Source organism: Bos javanicus, chromosome 2 (genome assembly GCF_032452875.1).
Source record: "Bos javanicus breed banteng chromosome 2, ARS-OSU_banteng_1.0, whole genome shotgun sequence".
Lineage (NCBI taxonomy): Eukaryota > Metazoa > Chordata > Mammalia > Artiodactyla > Bovidae > Bos > Bos javanicus.
Window position 1 is genome coordinate 133,351,391 of NC_083869.1, and position 25,960 is coordinate 133,377,350.

Here is a 25,960-nt window from a genome sequence, read left to right on the forward strand (position 1 = left end):
CAGCAGAACTGACTGATGGTCAGACTGGTCCGCCCACTTTGGGAGGAACCCAGGGCGTCCCCTGGGTGGACACGCTGATGAGCCTTCACCTGGCAGAGCTGCCTTGTGAGTCCAGTACCACGATGGCTTCCGTCAGACAGGGCATGCCGGTGTCTGCACCATCGCACTCGCTGATGAGCAAAGAACCAGAGCTCTCATTAGACGGGGTGGTGCCTGCAGGCAAGAGCCATCACCCCACCAGACGGGGTGTTCCCCAGAAGGAATGGATTGTGTCACCCCCCCAGGGCAGGGGTTGAGCTAGCTTGTGCCTCTTCCCCGCCCAGCTCGAGCCCAGGCCCGCACCTGGCTTCATGCTGAGCCCCCAGGTCCTCTGGCTGGGGGGCCGCCAGCCTGGCCACGGCCCTGGGTGGAGCCAGACCCTGGCTGCAAAGGGCACTGTGGCAGCTGGCACGTGGGCGTGGGAGGTGCTGCTCGGGACAGTGGGGAGGGGGCCTGAGCCCAACAGGGTGGTGCTGCCCCCACGGGCACGGCCTCTGACGGCCGCGGGGGGCGGTGTGTGCAGTGAGTGGCCTCAGGTGGATGCAACTGCTTCTGGCCCCAGGCCCCGGGCACGCGACTTAGCTCTTCCGAGCCTGTTTTCCCATCTGGAAAATGGCCACGATGGCCGCACCTCCCTCCGAGGGGGTTGTGGGGAGCAAGGGGGCACGGCCTGACCCCCCACACAACGTGTGCTCAGCAAACATCAGCTGCAGGCCCGTCCAGGATGGAGCTGAGGTGATGGGGCCCCCTAGCCCCAGCGCCCAGCTGAACCTCAGAAGGGGCTCCCCAGACCTCAGTTCCCTCCTCCTCTCCCCTCCACCACCACCCCCGCCAAATCCAGCGGCCTGTCACGAGCCTGGGCATCCGGCCCAGCCCCCACCACCGTCCTCACCCAGACTCCCACCCCCGGCCTTTGCACACACTGTTCCCTTGTCCGCTCCAGGGCCACTCCTCCAGGAAGCCTTCCCCGATTGCCTCTTCATTCCTCCATCAGTTTGTATCTTCTGGCCACATTCCTTCCCTCCAAGCCTGGCAACCATCTCCCCTCCTTGAGGGTGAGGACCAGAGTTGGTCCACCCCAGGTGCCCAGCACAGCGTGGGCCAGGGTGGAGAGGAGAACTGCCTTTGGCAAATATTTGTGGCACCAGACTGTGCTGGGCATCCTCTGAGGCTGGAGAAGGAAGATGCTGAGAGACAGGCTCACGCCGGGGCCCGCCTCCTCCCTACCAGCCTTCGCCCTCACCTGGCACCTCCCACCCCGATGGTTCCTGGGACCTGGGCGGGCCAGGGCGCGGTGTGTGGGGCCAGCACAGAGGGGAGCTTTGTCCCCAGGCCCCCGTGGGGTTGCAGCCAGGAGGAGGTGGACTCAGGTCAGGGTCTGGGAGACACACCGAGGCTGGGGCAGAGGGGCTAGAGCTCCGAGCTAAGCCCTGCCCTCCTCTCTACCCTTCCCGCCTGCAACACCCTTACTTCCCCAGGGTTATCTCCTGCTCACCCTTCTGCCGTGTCACCTCCTCCAGGAAGGTCTCCCCGATTTCCAGGAGAATCTGATTGTCATCCTCCGTCATAAAAAAATGACCAAAGCTAACCTTCATGGAGCTTTTACTGCCGCCAGACTTGGGGTAACTTCCATAACCACACCATTTTATTTACTCCTTAGAAGGACACATGAAGTGGTGGTACTATCGTCCCATTGCACAGATGAGGTAAGTGTGGCACAGGGAAGCTGAGATGCAGAACCAAGGTCTGAATCTTGACTGTCCTGCTTCTTGCTGAGCGCCGCAGAGCGGGGACCCCCTGTTGGAGGGTCTCTTCTTGCCACTGCGTCCTTACCACCAGGTATGGAGCCATCACGGAGGAAACAGGTTCAAGAACCCAGAGGCCCAGGAGGCTGAGCAGGGACAAGCCAGCAGATACAGCCCCCTGCGGCCTGGATCTCCCACACTCTGAGCCCTCAGGCCCACCTGGGGCCTGACTCCCATCCCTCCCTGTTCCCCAGAGCCTAGCATCTGGGGAAGGAAGACCTCCATAGGCCACCTGGGAGTACCGTTTACTAGGCCACATGCAGTGGACGGAGCAGGCCTGGGTGAGCCTGGGCCCCTTTTTGGGAGGTGGGGGGTGCCAAGGGGGTGACGGGCAGTGAGGTAGGTGAGTCGCGGGGCTCAGGGCCTCTGAGAGGTGAGTGTCCACTGCAGCCCGTCCCCGGGCTCCAGGGAGAGCGGCCTCCGGCCCCAAGGAGGACAAGTCCCAAGTGGGGGTGACCGGGCCAGGGGCCGTTTTCCTGGAAGAGGCAGTCAGCCAGGGCTTCAGCTCACGAGCCTTTGGGGGTACTGGGGGGCGGCTGGGCTGGCAGTTCTGGGCTCCCCGGCGCCTCCCTGGCCTAGACCGGGGCGAGCAGCGCCATCACTGCCCACTTCTCCCTTCCTGGGGCGTCGGGAGGCCCCGGGCACCGCCCCGCCCCCAGCCCGGGCTCGGCCGTCCGTTCAGCTGGGGAGGAGCGGCTGGCGCTCGGACGAGGGGGCGGCGTGCCGGTACAGGAAGAACTGCACGGAGATCTGGGGGTCGACGTCAAGGCCCAACACGCGGAGACGGGCTGGCCCCGCCCCGGGGGGCCTGTTCAGAGCTGCTCCCCTCCCCTCTGCCCTCTCTCCCTGCCCCGTGCGCTGCTGGCTGGGAAGGGTCAGCCTGGCCTCCCGGCCCCTGTTTTTCCCCCTCGCCAAACCCCATTCATCTGCCAAGCCCAGTGCTGGGGTCCTCCTACCCCAGGCAGCCTCCTCTGACCCCAGCCCCAACATCTGGCCTTCCTCCCCTCCTCCAACACCCTAGGGGGTCCCCCAAGTGGCGGTGGCAGCGGGCAGGGATCTGGGACACTAGAGCTTAGCTTTTCTTCATCTGTCTTTGCACCCACCCCGAATGCCACAGACATTGAAACAAGGGCCATGTTTACTTCCTCCCGAAGGAGATCAAAGTAACACCCTGCCCGGCCCCCCGCCTGCAAACCCTCACTGAGCATGTGCGGTGTGCGAGGGCCACTGCCGAGGACTTCCAGAGGCCTCAGCTCATGGGACTGCCCCGCGACCTGATGAGACGAGATGGGGACATACAGAGTGCTCCGCATCACACAGGACACAGGGGAGCCAGGACTGGAACTCAAGTTTTCCTGTCTAATTCTCGTGTGTCTCCGAAGGTGCAGCTTTCCTTTGTGTGGCCTGGGGGGCTGATTTACGCCCTGTTCCCCAGGGCCTGTGCGTAAACTGCTGCCACGAACATTCCTCCCTTGCCGTTGCCCCTGACTCTTCTCTTTCAGGGCACAGTTCAAATGGCGCTCATGGAGGCCTCTGCTGAGCTAAACCAGGACAGCCCCCTGGTCACACACACTTAAGTTTTTCTCCACAGTGCTCGGCACCGCAATGAATTACTTATGACTACATGTGTCCTGTCGGCCTCCCCACTGAGCTGTAAGCTCCCCGAGGCAAGGGCCATCTGTTCTTGCTCATGACTGGATCTGGTACCTACGGAGTGCCCAGCACATGGGAGGTTTGCCTCTTGAATGGGTGGACGGATGCATGGATGGACAGAAGGATGGATGGATGGGATGTGGATGGACAGAAGGATGGATGGGTGCACAGACGGATGGATGGACGGATGGGATGTGGATGGACAGAAGGACGGATGGATGCACAGATGGGTGGATGGACAGATGGGATGTGGATGGATAGAAGGATGGATGGATGCACAGATGGATGGATGGATGGATTGATGGATAGATGGGATATGTGGATAGATAGAAGGATCAATGGATAGATGGATGGATGGATGGATGGATGGAAGAACAGGTGGATGATGGATGGATGCATAGATGGATGGATGGATGGGATATGTGGATGGACAGAAGGATCAATGGATAGATGGATGGATGGAAGAACAGACGGATGCATGGATGGATGGAAGGACGGCTGGATGATGGATAGATGGATGCACGGACGCTGACACGGTGTGCAGGGGAGGGTGCTGCAGCCCCAGCCGCCCCACCCACCCTCACAGCCTGAAGGATACGATGGTGTCGAGCAGCAGGACGCCCAGGCTGCCCACGAGCCAGGGCAGGTGGTGCAGCACGTAGCTGCCCTCGCTCTGGCCCTCCTCGGGGTTTTTGAACAGCACGCTCAGTCCATACAGCGTGTTCCCCAGCATCACCAAGGCGAACAGCGAGTACGAGATCCCCTGGGTCGACTTCCGCAGGAACTGGAGGCGGGAAAGGAGAGGGTCAGAGACCTCCAACAGTGTTCCTGTCTCTCTGGACCACAACTGTCCGTGTGCCCGTCTGCCCTGTTACACTAAGCCGACTGCACAGGGTGTGACCAGCGCCCGACACAGGCCTGGGGCCCACACCGTCCCTTCCAGGGCCTGATTCCTCATCCCCGTTCCAACATCCTCGCCCAGGTCGGCAGGAGACTGGGGCTGTGCCACCCTGCCGGCCCCAAGCTGCCCGCTCCCCAGCCCCCTGCCAGCTCAGCTCAGCAAGCCCCCGTGGCCCTGGCTCCTCGTCTCCTCTTCTGCCTCAACCTCTCGCTCCCACCTGACCCCCTTCCTCCCCGGGGCACACAGGGGTCCTGTACCCTGGACAGCAGGCCGGCATCTCGTGTCCGTTTCCAGAGGCAGACACTGAGGCTTGGAGAACCGGATTCAGTTACCCAAGCCAACGGTGAGGGCGGGCCAGACCTGCTCCATGAAGACCCCGCACCCCCGTGCTCGTCCTTCACCCAGGGACCAAGCTGCCAGCCGGCCCTGCCCACGGCCCTGCCACCCTGCCCACAGCTCACGTTGGTGCGGATCTGAGGCAGCCGGGAGAACAGGTACAGCGCGCTGGACACGGAGCCGATGACAAAGCCAATGATCTCCTTTCTCGTGAAGGGCTGAGGGCGGGGGAGGCTGCTCGGTGCCCCGCAGAGGCCAAGGGTGAAGGGCGAGGGCCCCAAGCTCCCTTCTGGGGAGCGAGCCCCCCGACCACATGGCCACGCGTGGGCCCCCCAACCCCACTCCGCCCTCTCACGCGCGCGTCTCACCTTATTGCTCGGTCCCACAGACAAGAGTGTGCGCCCCTGGAAGGCCTCCCTCGGGGCAGCCACTGAGCCAGCGGCTCTCAGCAGCGGGGTGGTGCACGCCACGCCCAGGATGAACAAGAGCAGAGAGTTGATGGGGGCAGACCCTGGACGTGAGCAGGGGGACGCTGAGGTGAGGGGTCTGAGCGCGGGCAGATGGGGCTGAGTCCTGGCCTTACCCCTCAGTGGCTGTGAGACCTTGGGCAAGGGACCTAACTTCTCTGAGCTTTCATCCCTCATCCGCAGAATGGGTATGACGAAACTACCCTTCTCCTAGGGTTGTAAGGTGACTCGGTGAGGGCGATGGGGGCAGGAAGAGGGTTACAGAGTATGGACATGCTCATGAAGCCCCGCCCCACGGGCCTGGGTCGTTTCCTGTAAAGCCGGGGATCTGACCCTGGGGAACACTTCAGGGCAGCGACGGGCTGTGGGCCGGGTGCAGAAGAGCAGCCGACACTGCGCTCGCTGAAGGAGGCTGTGCGCACGACGGGGACGCCCGTGTTCCTGCCCGGGCGTGCTCACTGCCCTTGGTTCATCAGGGGATCAGGCCGCGGTGGTCAGATAAGGCCAGGGGAAGCCTTCCTGGGGTTCGCTGTGTCACCAGCAACGGGACACTGCCTCCTCCCAGCCTCCCAGGCCTCCCCCAGGCCCCCGACACCCGGGGCCCCCCGTACTCACACGGAGAGGGGCGCTTCTTAAACTTGTAATAGAAGTACAGCGAGAGCATCAGCAAGTCGGCCAGGACGTAGTACACGGCCGTGTAGGTCTGCAAGAGGGGGTGGGCCAGGGCGCTGGCGGCAGTCCCAGGCTCGGGGACCACACGCCAGCACCGGGCAGCTCGGCCTCATGCCGGCCGGGTGAGCCTGAGCTTCACTGCTCGGGACTTCCGTTTGCAGGTCCAGAACAGAGGGGGTCGCAATTCCTAACCTGGCAGAGCTATACATCAGGTAGGGGAGGGCCTGGCAGGTGCCCAGCCGGGCAGAGGGAGGGAACACTGGCAGGGATGACCGGGCAGCACAAATGGGAAGTGGAGGCTACAGTCCAGCCTGACCTGGAGCAGTTACTCACAGTCCCCTTTGGGAAGACAAGAGGTTCCTGATCTTGAGTCTCAGCTCCACCCAGTCACAGAGGGTGATAGCCAGGCTTCCCATGGGAAAAGCTTCCTCTTCCAGGGCCCCAGGCCCTGAAAGCTTCATCAGGATGTTAGCATCTCAGAGGTCAAAGACCCCAGCCATTCTCTGGTTTGATGTGCCCATTTTGTAGATGGGAAAACGAGGCCCACCAGAGGGCAGTGACCAGCCTGTTGTCATGTCAGGCAGCAGGCAGAGGGGGGCCCTCACTAGATGGAAGGATGCCTCTGCCATGGCTGTCCCTGGCAGCCCACCCTGCCGGGGGACCAGCCCACCTGCAGGGGCAGCTGGTCAGCGAGGAAGGAGCCAATGAGATTGCAGGAGTCTCCGCCGATCCAGCCCAGGAGGAACCACAGGGACAGGGCCTGGTCCATGTTGCCCGTCTTGCAGGCCTTGATGTACTGGCTGTGGGGGAGGAGGGAGACGTGGGTGGAGGAGGTAGACGAGGAGGAGGGGGTCGTGGGGGAGGAGGGGGTCATGGGGAGGAGGGGGGAGTCGGGGGGAGGAGGGGGGAGTCGCGGGGAGGAGGGAGTCAGGGAGGAGGAGGGAGTCATGGGGGAGGAGCAGGGAGTCGTGGGGGAGGAGGGAGTCGGGGGGGAGGAGGGAGCTGGGGAGGAGGAGGGAGTCGGGGGGGAGGAGGGAGTCAGGGAGGAGGAGGGAGTCGTGGGGGAGGAGGGAGTCGGGGGAGGAGGGAGCTGGGGAGGAGGAGGGAGTCGGGGGAGGAGGGAGCTGGGGAGGAGGAGGGAGTCGTGGGGGAGGAGGGAGTCAGGGAGGAGGATGGAGTCGGGGGGGAGGAGGGGGTCGTGGGGGAGGAGGGAGTCGTGGGGGAGGAAGGAGTCAGGGAGGAGGAGGGGTCGTGGGGGAGGAGGGAGCTGGAGAGGAGGAGGGAGTCAGGGAGGAGGAGGAGTCAGGGAGGAGGAGGGAGTCGTGGGGAGGAGGGGGTCGGGGAGGAGGAGTCAGGAGGAGGAGGGAGTCGTGGGGAGGAGGAGTCGGGGGAGGAGGAGCTGGGGAGGAGGAGGGGGTCGTGGGGGAGGAGGGAGCTGGGGAGGAGGAGGGAGTCAGGGAGGAGGAGGGAGTCAGGGAGGAGGAGGGAGTCGTGGGGGAGGAGGGAGTTGTGGGGGAGGAGGGAGTCAGGGAGGAGGAGGGAGTCGTGGGGGAGGAGGGAGTCGGGGGGAGGAGGGAGCTGGGGAGGAGGAGGGAGTCGTGGGGGAGGAGGGAGTCAGGGAGGAGGAGGGAGTCGTGGGGGAGGAGGGAGTCGGGGGGAGGAGGGAGCTGGGGAGGAGGAGGGAGTCGGGGGGAGGAGGGAGCTGGGGAGGAGGAGGGAGTCGTGGGGGAGGAGGGAGTCAGGGAGGAGGAGGGAGTCGGGGGGGAGGAGGGAGCTGGGGAGGAGGAGGGAGTCGGGGGGAGGAGGGAGCTGGGGAGGAGGAGGGAGTCGTGGGGGAGGAGGGAGTCAGGGAGGAGGAGGGAGTCGTGGGGGAGGAGGGAGTCGGGGGGAGGAGGGAGCTGGGGAGGAGGAGGGAGTCGGGGGGAGGAGGGAGCTGGGGAGGAGGAGGGAGTCAGGGGGAGGAGGGAGCTGGGGAGGAGGAGGGAGTCGTGGGGGAGGAGGGAGTCAGGGAGGAGGAGGGAGTCATGGGGGAGGAGGGAGTGGGGGGAGGAGGGAGCTGGGGAGGAGGAGGGAGTCGGGGGGAGGAGGGAGCTGGGGAGGAGGAGGGAGTCGTGGGGGAGGAGGGAGTCAGGGAGGAGGAGGGAGTCATGGGGGAGGAGGGAGTGGGGGGAGGAGGGAGCTGGGGAGGAGGAGGGAGTCGGGGGGAGGAGGGAGCTGGGGAGGAGGAGGGGGTCGTGGGGGAGGAGGGGGTAGTGGGGGAGGAAGGAGTCAGGGAGGAGGAGGGGTCGTGGGGGAGGAGGGGGTCGGGGGGGAGGAGGGGGTTGTGGGGGAGGAGGGAGTCGGGGAGGAGGAGGGAGACGTGGGGGAGGAGGGAGACGTGGGTGGAGGGGGGCGAGGAGGGAGATGGGGGTGGGGGGGAGGAGGGAGTCGCGGGGGAGGAGGGAGACGTGTGCTCAGAGCTGTGACACCGCGTGGGGGGTAAATGTGGGAGACCAGGGCTGGGGGGCACCGCACAGGGTTGATGGGGGACCGACCCCGCCTTGGGTGGCATCCTCATGGGCCTGTCTTCGCCCTTCCGGGCTTCTCACCGGGGAATCCCTTCCAGCCCAGCTCTCTGGGACGTGCACCCTGCTACAGTCAAGGTGGGGTACAGATTCCCCCCAGAGCAGGCTCTCACTGGGACCAGGGCTCAGAGGGTCCCGAAGCTTTGTGTCCCAGAGACCCGGGGTTCTCTCTTCTATGAAGGGGTCTGGGGTGGGGGGTGGCGTGAAGGAAGGATGGCTGTGGCCGCTGCCCTATCTGCAGGGAGATGGATGATAAGATGGGCCAGACCTCGCCTGTTATCATCAAGGGCAGCAGAGAAGGGGCGAGGCTGCGGCTCTGTCTCACTACAGATGCCAAGGAGTCAAGTCCCTGTCGCAGATGGGCCTCTCTGGGGGTGGAAAGTCCAGGAACCAGGATTCATACCCCAGATCCCGGGCTCCAGCCCTGCTCTGAGTCATTCCAGAAGGGCCACCTGCCGCTTACGTTTCTCTTTAGTCGTCTGCATGTATTTAAATTAGTAAAAGGGACCACCTAAACAGGACCTCATCCCAATCGCTGGAGACAGAAGGCAGGACAGCTGGGCCGGCCCTGGGCCTCCCCCGCGTCTCTTGCCGAGCGCCCCACCAGGCACCTCTGCGAGTCCGTGCCCCGCAGTTCCAGCCTCCCCCTCAAGGACCTTTCTTTTCTTTCTCTCTCATTTTTATTTATTTTCTTGGTCACACTGTGCGGCCTGTGGGATCTTAGTTCCCTGACCAGGGGTCGAACCCAGGCTTCCTGTGCTGGAAGACGGATCTTAACCACCAGACCGCCAGGGAAACCCTCGAGGATCTTCTGAAACCCCCATCTTGCCAAACTCTTTCAGAGCCTCCGACTGTCTTCGGCAAGGACTCCCGCCCTCCCGAGCACATCCTGACCGGCCCCCAGGCCCGCAGGCCCCCCGCCTCTGCACTCTCCTTCTCCAAACTTCGCCTCGGCAGACGGCCCGCCAGCCCTCCTCTGCATCCTTCAGGAAACTTCAGTTCCTCCTCAGGCCCTTCTCAGATGAGAGCGCTGCCGGTGCCGGCCACCTCCTGCCGGACTCAAGCCTGCTGAGGGACGGGACCGTGTCCAGCACAGGCCTGGCCCTGAGGAGGCCCATAAGTTTGACACGGACCCGAGTAAAGTCCCTCCCAGGACACAGTGACTTGAAGAGTCTCCATATGTCTCAGGGACAGCCATTCCGTCACTCTCACAAAAGGCTGAGCCGTAAGGAGAAGCAGGCAGGTGGCTGCCTTTCCATCCTTACCTGGGGCTTCTCCCAGGCCTCTGATGCCCCGTCCCTGGTTAAACAGCCAGGCACAGGGCTGGCATCAAGCCCTGCTGGAAAGGAGATGCCTTAGCCCGCTCCTCGTGGCTTTGGGGACGCCCTCACCCCAGGACAGGAAGCCCCACTCTTCCCTCCAGCGGTCACCCAGCTCCGGCCAGCTTGCCTCCTCAGGGCCACCGAGCCAGCCGCCCTGACCCCACCGCTTGCCGACACCTGGCACAGCCTCCAAGGCAGCCTCTCTGCCTCCAGGCTCTCCCCGGCCCTCTCACCCTCTTCCTCTAACGGGAGCTCTGCAGAGGCAAGGATGGGGTCGGTTCCAGCACATGTGGAGTGGCAGCTGGGACAAGGAGAGTCAGAAACACGTCAGGCTCCCAGCAGCATGCGGGACATAGGGTGCCGGTAGTCGTTTTAACACCTGAAGCTGGGACAACGGGGCGCCTCGTGCAGAGGAATGAGGTTGGACCCCTGCCTCACACCGCATACAAAATCCAGCTCAAGCTGAACCAAAGCTCTACGTCAAGAGCTGATTTGTGATACCGTGATTTATAACAAGAAAGATATATATTTGGTTTTCTTCCCTGCTCCCTACAAAGCTACTAATACCCCTGGAATGTCCTAAGGGTTGAGAGACAGAGAAAGAGAGAGAGGTGTCTTCTGTAGCGTTAACGAGGTGACTTTTGGAAAGCCTTTAGGTCGCCTGAGGATAAGGACCAACTGTGTGATCAGACGGTTAGGACCGTCTTTCAGGCTGGGGGCGGGGGCTGCCCTGCCCCCTTCACCACCTCCAGAGGGGGAAAGGCTGCAGAGTGAGCCCAGTCACTCATGACCAACGACCGTAATAAAGCCTCTATAAAGAGCACTTCGCTGAGTTCCGTGAGCCGCTCTAGCAAACTAATCGAACCTGAGGAGGGGTGGGGGAACCCCCGATCCACAGCGGGAGGTCCGAGCGCAGGGACAGCCTGGACTGGCCTCTGAAGTGGGGAGGAGAGAGCACTCTTCTGGGACTTGGAGGACTGGTCCTTAACCTGTGGGATCTGAAGCTGTCTTCAGGTGTAGACAGCGTAAGAGCTGACTGCTTGATTGTGTGGGGAAAAGACACACATCGGACTTGGTGTCAGACTTCGAGAAATCTATATAAAACTCTTAGAAGAAAAGATAAGGGTGAATCTTTTTTACCAGGATTAGGCCATCATTTTTTAGAAACTAGACCAAAAGCACCGTGGTGCTAGTGGATGAGAATCCGCCTGAGCGCAGGAAACAGAAGAGATGTGGGTCCAGTCCTGGGTGGGGAAGATCCCCTGGAGGAGGGCCTAGCAATCCACTCCAGTGTTCTTGCCTGGAGAATGCCCATGGGCAGAGGAGCCTGGTGGGCTGCAGTCCATGGGGTCGCACAGAGTCAGACAGCACTGAAGCAACAGCACACACATACACCTCAAAAGTATGAGCAATGAAAGGAAAACCAGACAAACTGGACATCATCAAATTTTTGAAATTCTGCACTTCATGTGATACCATCAAGAAAGTGAAAAGGCAACCCACAGAACAGGAGAAAATCTTTGCAAGGTATACCTAGAATATATAAAGAACTCTTAAAACTCAACCACAAAAAGACAAATAATCCAACCGAAAAGTGGGCAAAGAATCTGAATAGACCTTTTTCCAAAGACAACAGAAGGTGGTCAGTAAGTACATGGACAGCTACTTAACATCACCAGCCATCAGGCAAACACAAATCAGAACTACAGTGAGATACCACTTCACACCCCCTAGGATGACGATAATCAAAAAGACAGACAATAACAAGTGTCGATGGAGATTCAGAGGAACTGGAACCTTCATATGCTGCGGGCGGGAACGTATAATGGTGCGAGCACTTTGGAAACACAGTCTGGCAGTTCCTCAGAAGATTAGACAGGACTTCCCTGGTGATCCAGGAGTTAAGAACCCACCTGCCAATGCAGGAGATGCAGGTTTCGTCCCTGGGCCAGGAAGATCCCTCGTGCCGTGGGGTGATTAGGCCCGCACACTCTAACAAGAGAAGCCCTGCGATGAGACGTCCACGCACCTGGACTAGAGAGCAGCCCCGATCATGACAACTAGAGAAAGCCTGCACGCAGCGGCCAAGACCCAGCACAGCCGAAAACAAATCAAAAAGCATTTCACAGATGGAACACACTCACCAAGCGACCCAGTACACCCATATACTCGTAGGCATACACCCAAGAGAAGTAGACACACATGTCCCCACAAGAACCCATACGTGAACCTGCAGAGCGGCCTTAATCATACTGGCCAGAGCCAGAAATCACCCACGTGTCTATCAACGGACGAATGAACGAACAAAATGTATAGACGTACAACACACTACTGTTCAGACGAGAAACAGAATGAAGTGCTGGGGCTTCCCTGGTGGTTCAGGGGTTAAGGATCCGCTTTGCGATGCAGGGGATGCAGGTCTGACCCCTGGTCGGGCAGCTAAGCTCACGCATCACAACCAAGACCCAACACAGCCAATCAAACAAATTAAAAAAATAAAAATAAATATTTGTTAAAAAGGATGAAGTGCTGACACTCGCTACGTACAACGTGGAGAAACCCTGAAGGTGCGCTGAGCGAGAGAGGCCGGTCACAGAAGGCCACACCGCGGTACGAGCGCCTCACGCGAAGCGTCCAGAGCAGGTGCATCTACAGACAGATGTGGACCGGCGGCTGGGCCGGGAGCTTTAGAGGGAAACGAGGAGCGGCTCGTTTCTTTCCGGGTTTCTCTGCAGGGTGGTGAAAATGTTCTAAAACTGGCTGCGGTGATGGTGACGCAGCTCTGCAGATACTAAAACCGTGAACAGATACACGTAAGCGGGTGAACTCTACAGTGCACGAATGATCTCTCAGTTAAACCGCTTCTCTTTCTGCCAGAGGAGAAAGAGCATAAAACGTCCTGAAGGTGGAGAATGCTCTTACACTGCAGGGCCCTTGATGACCTTTCTGGCCTCACCTCTCCCTGCCCCCCTGCCCCCTTACTCCCTCGCACAGTGTGTAAAGGCCATGCTCATAGCAACCCTGTGAGGTAGGGAACAGTATTCTCATTTTACAAATGAGAAAACTGAGGCCCAGGGCAGTGAGCGGACTTACCGGTCCCGCCGGCTTGGTGTTCCCCAACCACAGCAGTGGCCACGCTGTTTTGTAATCGCGGCGTGCCCTTCCCCAGACGGTCTCAGGACAGAGGCCGAACTGATGCGCCCCAGCCCTCCACTCCTCTGCCTCCTCTCTGACTGGCTGTGCAACTCAGAGCCAGTTACTTAACCTCTCTGGGTTTCCAGTAAAGATCGGAAAGGAACTGTACGTATTTCACAGGGTGGTTATGGAGACTGTTGTTCAGTCGCTCAGTCGTGTCCAACTCTCTGCGACCCCATGGACTGCAGCACGCCAGGCCTCCCTGTCCATCACCAACTCCCGGAGCTCACTCAAACTCGTGTCTATAGAGTTGGTGATGCCATCCAACCATCTCATCCTCTGTTGTCCCCTTCTCCTCCTGCCTTCAATCTTTCCCAGCATTAGGGAAGACTCATCCAATGAGTGGGCTCATCACATTAGGTGGCCAAAGTATCGGAGCTTCAGCTTATGAGGATTAAATAGGGTGAAGATATGTCAGGTTCTTAGAAAAGAGCTGGGTACGGGGGGAACTCAGTGAACAGGTGGTATGATTATCATCTGCATGTCAGCATGGCTGAGCTCTGGGTGAGGCCTAGAGAGGGGCTTGCTGTGAGGCCCTCCGGGGGGGCTGGAAGTCAGTGAGGGGGGCTGGGGGGGCACACATGGTGTGAGTCTGGAGAGGCCCAGGGCCAGCCAGGCAGCCCCTCCTCGGGGCAGCCCCCTGCCCACCCCATGCCACCCAGCCCCAGCGCTACTCACGGGAAGGTGGATGCCGCAAAGCAGAGGATGGACAGCAAGCCCAGGCCCACACTGGCCTTGTCCCAGCCGTCCTGGGCGCACTCGCCGAGGACGTCCCATATCCACTGGCTGGAGCCGTTGGGGCAGCTGGAGAAGTTGGAGGAACCCAGCTTCACCCAGACCATGGCTTCGGAGGGACGAGGGGAGGGAGCCTTGTGCTGAGGCAGGAGATGGCTCTGTGGGAGAAGAGAGGGACCTTCAGCCTCAGGAGGTCCGGTCCTCGCTGTGGTCCTGCCACTCTAAGCCCACCCCAGGCTTCCTGCCTGGCCCTGACGGAGCCCCTGAACCCCAGGACACAGTCAGGACAGACATCAAAGTGGCCACACACTGGCTCTGCAGTCAGACAGGTGCGTGCGAGTCCCCGCTCTGCCCGTGAACGCCACGACTTCGGGCAAGCCGCTCCGCCTGGCCGCGCCTCAGTCTCCCCATCTGCAGGATGGGGTGATGACAATGCCTCCCCCACCCCATATACTCGTGAGGGTTCAGCGAGTTCATAGATCTAGCGGGAGGATGGAGCCCTCAGACAACGCCGCCTGTGTTCTAGCTCTTGAACGTTTCCATAGTTTCCAGCCTTTCCTTCTTGTAAATCGTGCTGCGAGGGTCTGCTGAGACCAGGTGCTCTAGACACAGCCTCTCGTTTAAGGTACGGCTAGGGACTTCCCCAGGGTCCCAGGGGCTAAGCCTCCATGCTTCCAGTGCAGGGGGCCCGGGTTTGATCCCTGGTCAGGGAAGTTCCACAAGCCACGTGGCCAGAAAAATTAAAAAGTACGACTGTCCTGGGACTTCCCTGTTGATCCAGTGGTTTAGGACTTGGTGCTGTCACTGCTGGGGCCAGGGTTTAATCCCTGGTTGGGGAACTATCCCACGAGCCACATGGTGGACCAAAAAGAAAAAGAAAGAGTATAGTTGTCCGCCTTATACTGGTCAGCTGAGGCAAGCAGCAAAGAAGGGCCAGGTGGGTCCAGGTCACACAGGTGGCTGGAACTCAAGTGTGGCGCTCCCAAGCCACATTCTCCCAGCAGCCCGCGTGTGGGGGGAATCTGCTGGCAAGGAGCCGGGAGCCACTTCCCTGTTTTCACCGCCACCAATGCCAGGAGCTGGCGGGCTGCAGGGCCGGGTAGGGAAGTCCCCTCCAGGTTTCTGTCCCAGAGCAGTCACTGCTTAAGTGACAGTCCCAGGGGAGGGAGAGGAGGTGGGGCTGCCGGAGCGTCTCTGCTGGGCAGGATCAACCCCTGGTCGCTGAGCAGTTCGCCAGCTCTGCGCTCAGCACCATGTAAGCTTTTCCGCAGTTTGCTGCACACCAACTTCCCTCGTGGCTCAGCGGGTCAAGAACCCGCCTGCCAATGCAGGAGACACAGGAGACACGGGTTCAATCCCTGGGTCGGGAAGATTCCCTGGGGGAGGAAATGGCAACCCACTCCAGTATTCTTCTCTGAAAAATCTCACGGAGAGAGGAGCCTGGCGGACTACAGCCCAAAGGGTCACAAAGAGTCATATGCAACTGAGTATACACACACACACACAACTCTGTGAAGCCGGGGCTACTGGTACGTCCATGAGGACCCAGGAGAGCGACTTGCGGCACCACACTTCTGTCCCTGGGCACAGCAGCACCCTCGTGCGGTCTGCCAGGGCTCCCCAGGGTCTCCTGCAGCCAAAGGCAGGCTTCCCCTTTTCTCACTGCACTCAGAGGGGCTTCCTCACCGAGGATGAGGCCTTCTCTAGTCACTTTCAGTTTCTGTTGGTGTCAGAAGGCCCAAGATCCTCATAAAACGACATCTGTAGACAAGGCTACAGACTCAATCCTACGTCCTTCCTGCCCCCAAGTTCGTGTGTTGAAACCTACCCTGCAGTACGATGGTGTTTTGAGATGCAGCCTTTGGGGAGTATTTAGGTCGTGAAGACAGAGCCCTTATGAATGGGATTAGTGCTCTTATTTAAAAAAAAGAAAAAAAGACCCCAGGGAGCTCCCTTGCCCCTTCTGCCAGCCGAGGACCCAGCGAGAAGACAGCCATCAGTGAACTAGGAAGTGGGTCCTCACCAGACACTGACTCTCCCAGCATGCTGACCTCGGACTTCCCAGGCTCCAGAACCATAAGAAATCAACATTTGTTTCTAAGCCACTCAGACCATGGTCCTTTGCTACAGCAGCCCGAATGGGCCGAGATACCCTGCTGGACCCTGGAACTGCTGAGGCCGCGGCGATCAGGGAGCAGCAGGCAGGGAAAGGAAGCAAGTTCGCTGCTTTTCTCGAGAGGCTCCAGGCTCTCAGCGCTAACGTGACTTGCCAGGGGGCCCTGGAGCTGGGGGTAAGGGCACTGCAGGTCACTGCCCGGCTGGTTCTCACCACAGTCCCCCTGGGGCCCCGCAAGGGGGGCTGAAAGCCTCGTCCCGTGCCTCAGTGGCCCACCTTGAGCTTCAACACAGCTGAGGTTGGAGCCGTCTATCTTACATCCAGCCACCAGTGCCTGCAAGGCCACCCAGGTTGACACCCAGTCCAGGTAGGAAGGGCAGCACCAAAGGCACCTCAAAATCAGTCCTTTTGCTCCCCAACCACCCTGCCCCTGGATCGCCTCCTCCACCCTCTTCTTGTACAGTAGAACCCACACACCACCGCAGGTCATCAGGGTAGGACACCGCCATCCTCATTAACTCCTCTGCAAGGGGAACACTGTCCTCATTTTAAAGATAAGGCTGAGTGGCCTTGCGCAAGTAACCGTCTGAGTCTGGGTATAAAATGAGGAAAACGATGCTCACGCTTTGGAGTTGCTGCACCGATAACACACACACAAAGCTCTTGGCCCAGGGCCTGATGCCACAGGACCGACAGAAAATGAGAGACTAGCCTCTCAGGCACCCCGAGGCCACTCTCACCCCGTCTTTTCACCAGGTGAGTGAAGAAAGAGGGGCCTCCCTGATGGCTCCGTTGGTAAAGAATCTGCCTGCAATGCAGGAGACCAGGGTTCAATTCCGGAGTCGGGAAATTCCGCTGGAAAAGGGATTGGCTATCCACTCCTAGAAAGAAAGAAGGCGGAGGGCTTCCCTGGGAGCTCAGTGGTAAAGAATCCACCTACCAATGCGGGAGACACGGGTTCGATCCCTGGGCCGGGAAGAGCCCGCATGCCGCAGACTAAGCCGTGCACAACTACTGAGCCTGAGTTTGGTTTGTTGCAATGAGAGACAGCCTCTGCGCAGCAGTGAAGACCCAGACCAGCCAGAGCTAAATAAGACAGACAATAAACTGAAAAAGAGGGGCCACTGCAGTGAGAAGCTCGAGCACCGAACTAGAGAGTGGCCCCCAATGGCCTAACAGTGAAGACCCAGCACAGCCAAAAATACAATAAAATTATTTTTTTAAAAAAAAGGTGGACACATGCCTGGTGAGGGTGGGGGGTGTCTTGAGGGATGTACTTGGGCTCACAGGGCCCAGGGCCCTGGGTGGGTGGTCCCCTGTCCATGCACGGGGCCGTGTGCAGCTCGAGGCTCAGGACACACACCTTTGAGACACACCTGAGCCCCGAACAGAAGGTGCTTTCCCCTGAGGGCCGCTGTGCATAGCGCCTGTCACTCACAGGTTCTGATCCAAGTAGGAAGCCAGCCTGGGCCTACCTTCTGGCCAACAGCACCGAGTGAATGGACGTCCAGGGTTGACACAAAAGTTGCCCAGGTCTGTAGGTGTGATGAGGACCACAATAGGATTTTTTTTTTTTTTTTAGAAGCTGTACTTCAGGGGTGCCTTATCGATGTTGGTGGTGCTTTTAATGTTATTGAAGCATAGCCGATCAGGGGTGCCTGTGAGCATGAAGGCCGCATGTTTGAACTTCAGGATCCGTGAGGCTGGGCTGGGGAGCAGGGATGTAAGAAGCTTCCCCAGCAGAGTCCGAGCCCTCGGATTCTGTGTACACGATCACACCTGAAGAACGGCGGCCCTGGAAAAGGCATCCCCTGCAACAGCCAAGCAACTCTTCCAGATCCCAATCTGAGCTGCTGGCCACTGAAGCTGCCTTTATCTACCAGATAAGTTCAAATGCCTTGAGACAGAGCTCCAGGGCACTCCAGATGCCCCTCCCCATCTCCTGTCCCTCCCTCTGGGCCTTCAGAGGCTCATCCCAGGTCTCCAGACTTATGTCTAGGCTGTCTGCTCCCCCAGGCTTCTCCCTCATCCTGAAGGGCATAATAAAAAGACACTAAGACCAGTTCTGGGACGTCCCTGGTGGCTCAGTAAAGAGTCTGCCTACAGTGCGGGAGACCTGGGTTCGATCCCTGGGTCAGGAAGATCCTCTGGAGAAGGAAATGGCAACCCACTCCAGTACTCTTGCCTGGAAAATCCCATGGACAGAGGAGCGTAGTAGGCTACAGTCCATGGGGTCGCAAAGAGTTGGACACGACTGAGCGACTTCACTTCAAGACCAGTTCTAAACTGTCCTCTCAGTACAGAGGGGCCTCACAGGAGTCGCTGGACAGCACCTGTCATCTCTTCCTCTGCCCTCCTCCACACGCCAGAAAAATGCTCATCAGAGTCCTCAGGGACCGCCGCTTTTAAGCTCACTCCTCTCTGTCATCCTAGTTGGGAAACTTATTCTTAGAACCTAGACACAACAGCTGCACAGTAAAGGTTCAAAAAACAGCAAGAGACAGTCAGAGAGGGAGGTGGGGGCAGAGAGAAAGGAAGGAAAGAAGGGAGGAGGGAGAGAAACGAAGGAAGAGAGACCTAATCGTCAGCTAACAGGTTGAGAAGAAAGCTCTCTGGAACTGACCTGCCTGAGGACCGCTAGAGTAGAATCCCTGGGCAAGCGACTGGGCCTCAGAGTTCCAACCTGTAAAACGGGGAATGATGTAAGTATCCACCTGGGAGGCTAGCTGCAGAGTTACATGAAATAATCCAGGCAGAGCGATCAGAATGGTGCCTGGCACAGATTAAGCACTCAGCAGAATATGGAGGGATGGTGTTATTCCCTTCTGGCTGAAGCATTCCCCTCCCCACCCCCCCACCCCCAGAGTCCCTGGCAAACAGCAGGCTTCAGCAAGCGCTGAATAGACAAGACCACGCTAGTCCTCATCCTTCCGAAGGCAGACTGCCCATGTAGGCACTTTGGAAACCTGTCCTAGGGATGGGGTAACAGGGAGCAATCTAGGCTCCCTGCAGACTTGGGGCGCATCTGAGCGGAGGAGCGTCCCGGCTAGGGGCTACCACCCATTCCAGCCTTCCAGGTCCTCGGTCACAATTCCCTTCGAGTGACTCAGCCCAGCACGGGGCCGCCTGTTTAGCGAAGATAATCATAGGGAAGCCGCTGGGATCAGCGCTCGTTCGCCACAAGGCCCTCTCCCCTGGCCCGCCCTCGGGGAAAAACAAAGCCGTCAGAACAGAAGGGGCCAGTCGGCCGGGATCGGGAGATAAACAACGGACCCAGACCCTAACTCTGTGCAAGGCTGGCCGGAGAGGTCGTGATGGTCGCTTCTGATGGGGGAGAGGGTGGGGAATTGGATCCCAATTCCAGTCCAGAAAGCCTGGCTCGAGGATCTCGCGCCCCAAGGTGGGGGCAGCAGCCCCCAGGGCCGTCCCAGAGCTGGAGGAAGGTGTTGGAAAGATGTGGCAGCGAAGGCCCGGGGTTCCTTCCCTGGCCCCTCGCAGCCCCAGCCTCAAATTCGGCTTACCGCGTCTAGATCGTCCGCACCGCCCGGCTTCTCGGTCCTCCGGCTTCTGTCTGGGTCAGCTGATCGGAGGCCCCGCCCCGTTCCGCCTCGCCCCGCCCCGCCCCGGAGCTGCGTGGCTCCGCCTCCCGAGCGGCGCTCATGGCGGGGGCGGTCCCTGGAGGCGTGACCAGCGAGCCGGGCGTGCGGATGGGGCGGGGTGACGCCGGGCCCCGCCCCAGCGGCGGGTGGGCGGGGCCGCAGGCGCCCCAGCGCGCAGGCGCCGGCCTGATGCTGAGGACCTTGACTCGCGCGGTGGGCCGCGCCGCTGCCCGCTGTTCTCGTAGCCCCCAGCAGCCCGGTGCGCGCACCGCCGCCGCCGCCAACGCCATGTCCCGGTCCCCGCGGGCCGCCTCTGGCTCCCCGGCCCGGCCCGCTACCGTGCTGGGCACCATGGAGATGGGGCGCCGCATGGACTCGCCCGCCAGCGCCGCGGCCGTGCGCGCCTTCCTGGAGCGCGGCCACGCTGAGCTGGACACGGCCTTCATGTACAGCGACGGCCGGTCCGAGAGCATCCTGGGCGGCCTGGGGCTCGGGCTGGGCGGCAGCGGCTGCACAGGTAACGCCCGGTGCCCCGACCGCCTGTCCTCACCCAGCCGCGTGCCGCGCGGACCTTTGCGCAGGACGCCCACCCGACCCAGCCATACCCCCGCAGCGGCCAGGGCCGGCACCCCCGTCCGCTCCCGGGGCGCCGACCTCCCCTCGCCGTCCCACAGCTTTGTGGATCCCCCGCTCGCTCTTCGAGCTCCGCGCGCATCCAGTCCGGATAGCAGAAAGCGCTTTATCCAGACCACCTTCCCCTCCGCTCTTCTGGGGTTGCAACTCGGTAGCCCCCGAGCCTTACCCGAGCCTAGTCTAGTCCTTGCCTTCCTATCTCTGTTGCTTTCTTGGTGCTCGTCTCTGCGGCACTGGTCTCCAGCGCTGTGCCCTAACCCGCCTCCTACCCTGCCAGTGGCGCATAACCGGTCCCCAGGCGCTCTGCCTACGCCCCTCTCCTCATTGCCTTCACTGCCGGTGCGCCCGCTCGAGCTCCCTTTTCTCTTCCCTTTTCTTTTCATCAGGACCTAGACTTCGTTCATTTGGCAGTACCCCTGGCTCTCCCACTGTGAGCTCCAGCATTGCTCCTGGCGAGGCTGGCAGAGCAGGGGTGGTGGGCTGAAGAGTGGGGAGGTGTGAGAGGGGGTAAGGGCTTTCTGTCCATTTCTGTAGCCCCGTGCCAGCTTCTTATGGAGGTATAACCCGCCTCCAGGGAGCTCGTCATCTAGTGGGGAAGACGGAAGCAAATGATGGCAGAGGAGCCTAGAAGAGGAAGCGCTTTTAAGGGAGGAAGGCATGAGGGGCCCAGGAGGAGGACCTCGGAAAGGCTCAGAATGCCCTGGAGCTGGACCATCGAGGACCAGTTGTAGTTTGCTGGGCAGAGAATGAGAGAAAGGGGCGTAAGAGGTGGAGGGCATAGCTGTGCCAGGCCTGGTGTGTGGAAGAGTGGCCTGGAGGCAAGTGTGGCTTGAGTGATGTGTGTGTGGACGGATGGTCCCTCATTGGCCTAATGCCATTGGACGTGCCTCCTGTTTCATCCTGAGGCTGTTCCTTCCCAGCCCTTGTGGGTGGTGCCCTCTGGGTTCTCCTTAGATTCACAGCTTGGTGGATCTGCAGGAACTGGGAATGAGCATCTCAGACCCACGCTGTAGCTCACCTGGCTGCCTCTCTTGGCTAATGAAAATCTGGTTCTTGAACTGTTTTTTCTCCCTCCGGCCCTTCCCCGCTTCCTTCTTTGAGGCCAGGTGCTCACTGAGTCCAAGTCCTCACGTTGGACCCAGGCAAAGTTCACACCAAGAATGCAGCAGGGGGAGTGACAGATGTGAGGATGGAGAAAATCTGGACTGGGAGCTGAGGGACTTGGTCCTCCCCTCTGAACCACCGAGTTGCCTTTGCCAAGTGTGGAAAGGACAGAATCCAGAGAGCTGGCATTCTTTTCATTTTCGTTGTTTGCTGCGTTGTGAGGCTGAGGCCTGGGTAGTTCCCAACCAGGGATCAAAACCCGTGCCCCCTGCAGTGGAGGCACAGAGTCCTACCCACTGGACCACCAGAGACGCCCCAGAGGGAAGGCATCCTTCACAGCACTTCCAAGCTGCTTGCGTGACAGAGCACTCCCTTGTTCTGCTGGGGGTGGGGGTGCCTCTACAGTGGGGGTGGGGTGCGTGCCTCCAGGAGTCTAGAAGGGAGAGGCCGCCGCCACTGCCTCTGCTCATCTCACCTTCCACCTCTCTCTCAAATGCACTGCCAGGGGCCATGTTCCACAGCTGCATCTCTTTCCCGAATTCTTGTCGCAGCTTGTATACTTGTTCCATCTCCAGGCGTGTCTGTCTGTATGGCCAGAGTGAACGCAGCTGACTAGTTCAGTCAGGGAACCTTTGAACGATGGATGGGAATTGAGAAAACCCTTTGGAATTGGGTCTGGCCCCCTTCTCTTGTCTCACGTCCCGGCGCTCCCTGCCTGGGGCTCACGCTCTTATAACTCAGTATTCAACCGACTGTGCTTTCTTGCCTTTGCCCCAGTTCCCACCCTCTGAAACGTGCTTCCCACCCTTCCTTGGTGGCTGGGACTCTTTAGAGACTCAACTTCGGGGGTCAGGAAGCTCTCCCTGGAATTCCTCAGTTGGACACGCAGGTCTGCTCTGGCCTCTACTGTGCTTTCCTGTTTAACATCAGCTTCTAGCCTGTGAGCGCCTTGAGGGCAGAGATGGGAGTGTGATTCGTTCATCTCTGCACACTTGGGCTCTGCCCCAGGCTCACCAGCCAGCAGTTGTGACTAATGGTGGCAGTGAACGTCAGGAGCTCACATGAGACCTTATTTAATCCTCATGCTGTCCTTACGAGGACAGATCCATTGTTATCACCCTCATGTTGTAGATTAGAGAATTGAAACTCAGAGAATTTAAGTAATTTCTCCAGGGTCATGTGGCTAGTAAGTGGTTACATTAACCAGGACATTCTTCCTGCAAAGCAAAAATTGCAACCAAAGCCAATCCCTGGGAGGGGAAGTCACTGAAGCCTGACAGCCTCCGGTCCCAGCTGGAGACGTCCCTCCAGCGGCTGCAGTGCCCCCGGGTCGACCTCTTTTATCTGCATGCGCCAGACCATGGCACCCCCGTGGAGGAGACGCTGCGCGCCTGCCACCAGCTGCACCAGGAGGTGAGGGCAGCCCCTGACTCCCCACCCTGGCCTGTCGGTGCCCAGAGAGCAGAGGCTCTGGGGCTGTCCCGGAGCAGAGCAGGGGACGGACCCCACGCCCAGGGTCCCAATCCCCAGGACTGGCGTTCTGGGCTGTGGGGGAGTCTGACCGTGGCCTCTCCCCCGCAGGGCAAGTTCGTGGAGCTCGGCCTGTCCAACTATGCCGCCTGGGAGGTGGCCGAGATCTGTACCCTGTGCAGGAGCAATGGCTGGATCCTGCCCACCGTGTACCAGGTGAGGCCCGGTCCGCAGAGGCCCGTCTCCAGGGCACCTGCGACCCCAGGTCCTCTTGTGCCCCCTGCCCTCTCCAGAGCAGCCACTCCCCTGCTCCCAGCCTGTAGACGACCCCCGGGGGCCATCTGGCTGGCCATGGGCGCCCGCCCTCAGGCCCTGGCCCCGCTTCCTGCCTGCTTCTGGCTCTGCGGTCAGCCCGAACTCGCCTCCCCCTTCCCCCTGGCAGGAGTGCCCGGGCGTCACTTAGATACCTCTTCCTCTGGAGGCCTTTCCCGACAGCCCAGTGGGTCCTCCAGTCTCCAGAGCCCACCTTTATGCATTGAGCGAGCATTTCTGAGAATCCGCCGTGATCACAGAAGCCGCCTCTATGTGATCATCTGTTCTGTCTTTTTTGTTTGTTTGTTTGGCTGCCTCGGATCTTAGCTGCCTCATACGGATCTTGCATTGTGTCCCACGGACTCTCTAGTTGCGGCTCTCAGGCTTAGTTGCCCGACCAGGGATCAGACTCGGGTCTCTTGCATTGCAAGGTGGATTCTTAACCACTGAACCATCAGAAGAGTCCACTCCGCTTTGTTTTTAACTCGACTCTGACATCTCTTGAAGCAGAGAGCTCACCAGATCCACGTGTGTTTGAGAGCTCAGGGTCCAGCCCACGGTTGGTGCCTGCAGATGTGTGTGGGATGGCAGAGCCAGGCCGCCGTCCCTTCCTGGGGCCCAGCACCATCTCCCCGTCCACCAGCAGTGACTTTGGAAACCATGTGGAGTCCTGGGGGTCTTGACCGAAGACTTTGAGAGCAGGCTGGGGCTCCCCGGCCAGGCCCCCGCTCAGCTGGCCCTTCTGCCCGCAGGGCATGTACAACGCCACCACCCGGCAGGTGGAGACGGAGCTCCTGCCCTGCCTCCGGCACTTCGGACTGCGGTTCTACGCCTACAACCCTCTGGCTGGTACGGGCTGTGCGGGCACAGGCTCCCCTGGGCGGGAGGGCCTTCCTGACCCCGTTTCTGCCCCTTCCTGACCCGGGAGAAGCCTGGCCCCAGACCTGGGAAGGGGAGGGCTTTGCCAGGACCTCTGCCCGTCCTGGTTCCCCCACCATCACCCCCACTTCCGGCCCAGCGGGCTCTGGGGGCAGTGCCTGGGGGTCTGACTGCAGCCTTCCCGCAGGAGGCCTGCTGACCGGCAGGTACCAGTATGAGGACAAGGACGGGAAACAGCCCTTGGGCCGCTTCTTTGGGAACAGCTGGGCAGAGGTCTACAGGAATCGGTGAGCTGGGGGCGTCAGGACGGGCGGGGCCGGAGGGTCCCCATAGTCTGAAAATGGGGAGTCCCTGGGGCTGCTTTCCTTTCAAGGCCTTCCCTTGCTGCCTGGACCTAGCTCTCTTGATTCCTGGAGGAATTAGGAAACCCTCTGTAAGGCTTCGTTTTGTTTTCTTGGGACCTCCGTGAAGAATGCCGACCCCTGGGCCTTATGGCCAACCTTCCAAATCGTAACTCATGCCTAAGAAGTGCTGATCACCTGCCAAGGGGGAAAGACAGGGCTCCGGGTGGAGGAACAGGAGGCCTGGGGCCGGGCTGTGCCCCTGTCCTGGCTTCCTGTTACTCCAGGTAAAGTAAGGGCAGGTTTGCATTCTTAAGAGTAGAGACATCCTTGAAGTCTCTGGTGAGGGAGCCAGCATCCTGGGTGGTTCTGTTGCCCAAAAAAGCAGGAGACCCCCTGCTTGAGGGGACCCTGGCCCCTCCGTGCTACAGGGGCTCCCTGGGTGGACTCTTAGGCAGTGGCCCCCTGTGTGACCCTGTGGTCCTGACCCCGTGCTACCATCCCCTCCTGTCCAGCTACTGGAAGGAGCACCACTTCAAGGGCATCGCCCTGGTGGAGAAGGCCCTTCAGGCTGCGTATGGCACCAGCGCCCCCAGCATGACCTCAGCCGCCCTCCGGTGGATGTACCACCATTCCCAGCTCCAGGTAACCTGTCCCCGCCCCTCCCCGTCCCCACCATCCCTGGACGCCCTGCCCCTGCTCTCTTTGAGGAGCCAGCATGATTTCTAAGTCGTTTTTCCCTCTGAAATCTCTCTCTGGTCCAGTTCTCAGGCAGCCTTCCTGTTCTTCTGGGTAGCTGCCGAAGAACCAGGCCCTGTCGTGAGGGCTTTACAAGCATGGATTGAACTATTGCTTAGGCCTGATGAAGTGGGATTGTTCCAGTTTTACCAATGAGCAAACAGCTGTGAACGGGAGAGAAAGTTATAGTCACGGACTTGATCTACATCCCGCTGGTCCTGCTCCTCTTGGGGTGTGGGGGTTCCCTGTCTTTGGTGTCCCCTGTCTTCCTGGCTAACACTTTTCTTCAGCTGCAGCTGTACACAGTTGCATAGTCCCTGGCATGTATACAGCAGGTTTTCAGTAAATGGGAGTTAGGTGCCTTGTGTAATTTCTCATTCCCATAAGCACAGTGAAAACTGAGATCTGAGTCTTGGGGGCTAAAAAGCTAAACCGAGTTTACTGCTGATGTCAGAACTGGACTCTAAACTGAGGTCTGAATGAGGGTGCACGTTGCGGCAGCAGGACAGAAGAAGGCAGGTTCGGGGTCACACAGTTAGGGTCCTTGAAGGCACCGTGAGTGCTTTGTACATCTGTGTAGGGTGTAAAGAGTATGCCCAAGCCCAGGCCTTGGCAGGGGCGGGGCTGGGCGGGGGTGTGTGACGGGGTCTCTGTGGGGCATCCGTGTGTGACGTCTGGCCGTCTCCCCTTGCAGGGCGCCCACGGGGACGCGGTCATCCTGGGCATGTCCAGCCTGGAGCAGCTGGAAGAGAACTTGGCGGCCACTGAGGAAGGGGCCCTGGAGCCGGCCGTCGTGCAGGCCTTTGACCAGGCCTGGCGCCTGGTCGCCCACGATTGTCCCAGCTACTTCCGCTAGGCTCCTACCCGGATCAGGCGCCGAAGGTTTCTTTTCTGTCGCCTCTTCTGCTCTCTCCCTGGCCGGTCTCTGCCTTAAGCTGATTTCGCGTGGTCTTTCTCCATCGTCTGGATCCACGGTTATTTTTCTAGACCCCTGCCTCACTCCCAGTTGCCTTCACGATGCGTAACGCCTTGGGCTGAGGCCCTTGGGCATTTCCCGTCTGAATAAAGCCAACACTAGA

At 60.0% G+C, this 25,960-nt stretch overlaps 2 protein-coding genes across 6 annotated transcripts; one reads left to right on the top strand and one right to left on the bottom strand.

Moving 5' to 3' along the window:
• Positions 1 to 1,624: 1,624 nt before the first annotated feature.
• On the bottom strand, positions 1,625 to 19,420 carry SLC66A1 (solute carrier family 66 member 1). 5 transcript variants are annotated; one of them, XM_061394964.1, is made up of 9 exons: positions 19,327 to 19,420; positions 18,429 to 18,488; positions 13,633 to 13,847; positions 6,544 to 6,673; positions 5,817 to 5,904; positions 5,103 to 5,245; positions 4,860 to 4,952; positions 4,096 to 4,281; positions 1,625 to 2,594 (listed from the first exon to the last, which is right to left on the bottom strand). In XM_061394964.1, the coding sequence occupies exons 3-9, from the start codon at positions 13,794 to 13,796 to the stop codon at positions 2,523 to 2,525; spliced, it is 876 nt and encodes a 291-aa protein (XP_061250948.1). In that variant the 5' UTR covers positions 13,797 to 13,847; positions 18,429 to 18,488; positions 19,327 to 19,420; the 3' UTR covers positions 1,625 to 2,522. The 5 variants fall into 5 exon arrangements, with proteins under 5 accessions (XP_061250948.1, XP_061250930.1, XP_061250957.1 ...); XM_061394946.1 differs by having other exon boundaries at positions 4,656 to 4,952; XM_061394973.1 differs by lacking the exon at positions 5,103 to 5,245.
• Positions 19,421 to 19,449: 29 nt separating this feature from the next.
• On the top strand, positions 19,450 to 25,960 carry LOC133234424 (aflatoxin B1 aldehyde reductase member 4). The gene is made up of 7 exons (XM_061394935.1): positions 19,450 to 19,921; positions 22,367 to 22,554; positions 22,723 to 22,827; positions 23,676 to 23,772; positions 23,990 to 24,089; positions 24,659 to 24,788; positions 25,576 to 25,960. Exons 1-7 carry the CDS (start codon positions 19,465 to 19,467, stop codon positions 25,735 to 25,737), a joined length of 1,239 nt encoding a protein of 412 aa, XP_061250919.1. The 5' UTR covers positions 19,450 to 19,464; the 3' UTR covers positions 25,738 to 25,960.

Bases quoted from the DNA above. Each gene is read 5' to 3' on its own strand.
- SLC66A1 (XM_061394946.1), bottom strand. From the start codon at position 13,796: ATGGTCTGGGTGAAGCTGGGTTCCTCCAACTTCTCCAGCTGCCCCAAC. The intron at 5,246-5,816 runs GTGAGTACGGGG...GCTCACGTCCAG, and splicing joins TAAGAAGCGCCCCTCTCCGT to GGTCTGCCCCCATCAACTCT. The intron at 2,595-4,095 runs GTATCCTTCAGG...GTCGACCCCCAG, and splicing joins TCCTGCTGCTCGACACCATC to ATCTCCGTGCAGTTCTTCCT.
- LOC133234424 (XM_061394935.1), top strand. From the start codon at position 19,465: ATGGCGGGGGCGGTCCCTGGAGGCGTGACCAGCGAGCCGGGCGTGCGG. The intron at 22,555-22,722 runs GTGAGGGCAGCC...TCTCCCCCGCAG, and splicing joins GCCACCAGCTGCACCAGGAG to GGCAAGTTCGTGGAGCTCGG. The intron at 24,789-25,575 runs GTAACCTGTCCC...CTCCCCTTGCAG, and splicing joins ACCACCATTCCCAGCTCCAG to GGCGCCCACGGGGACGCGGT.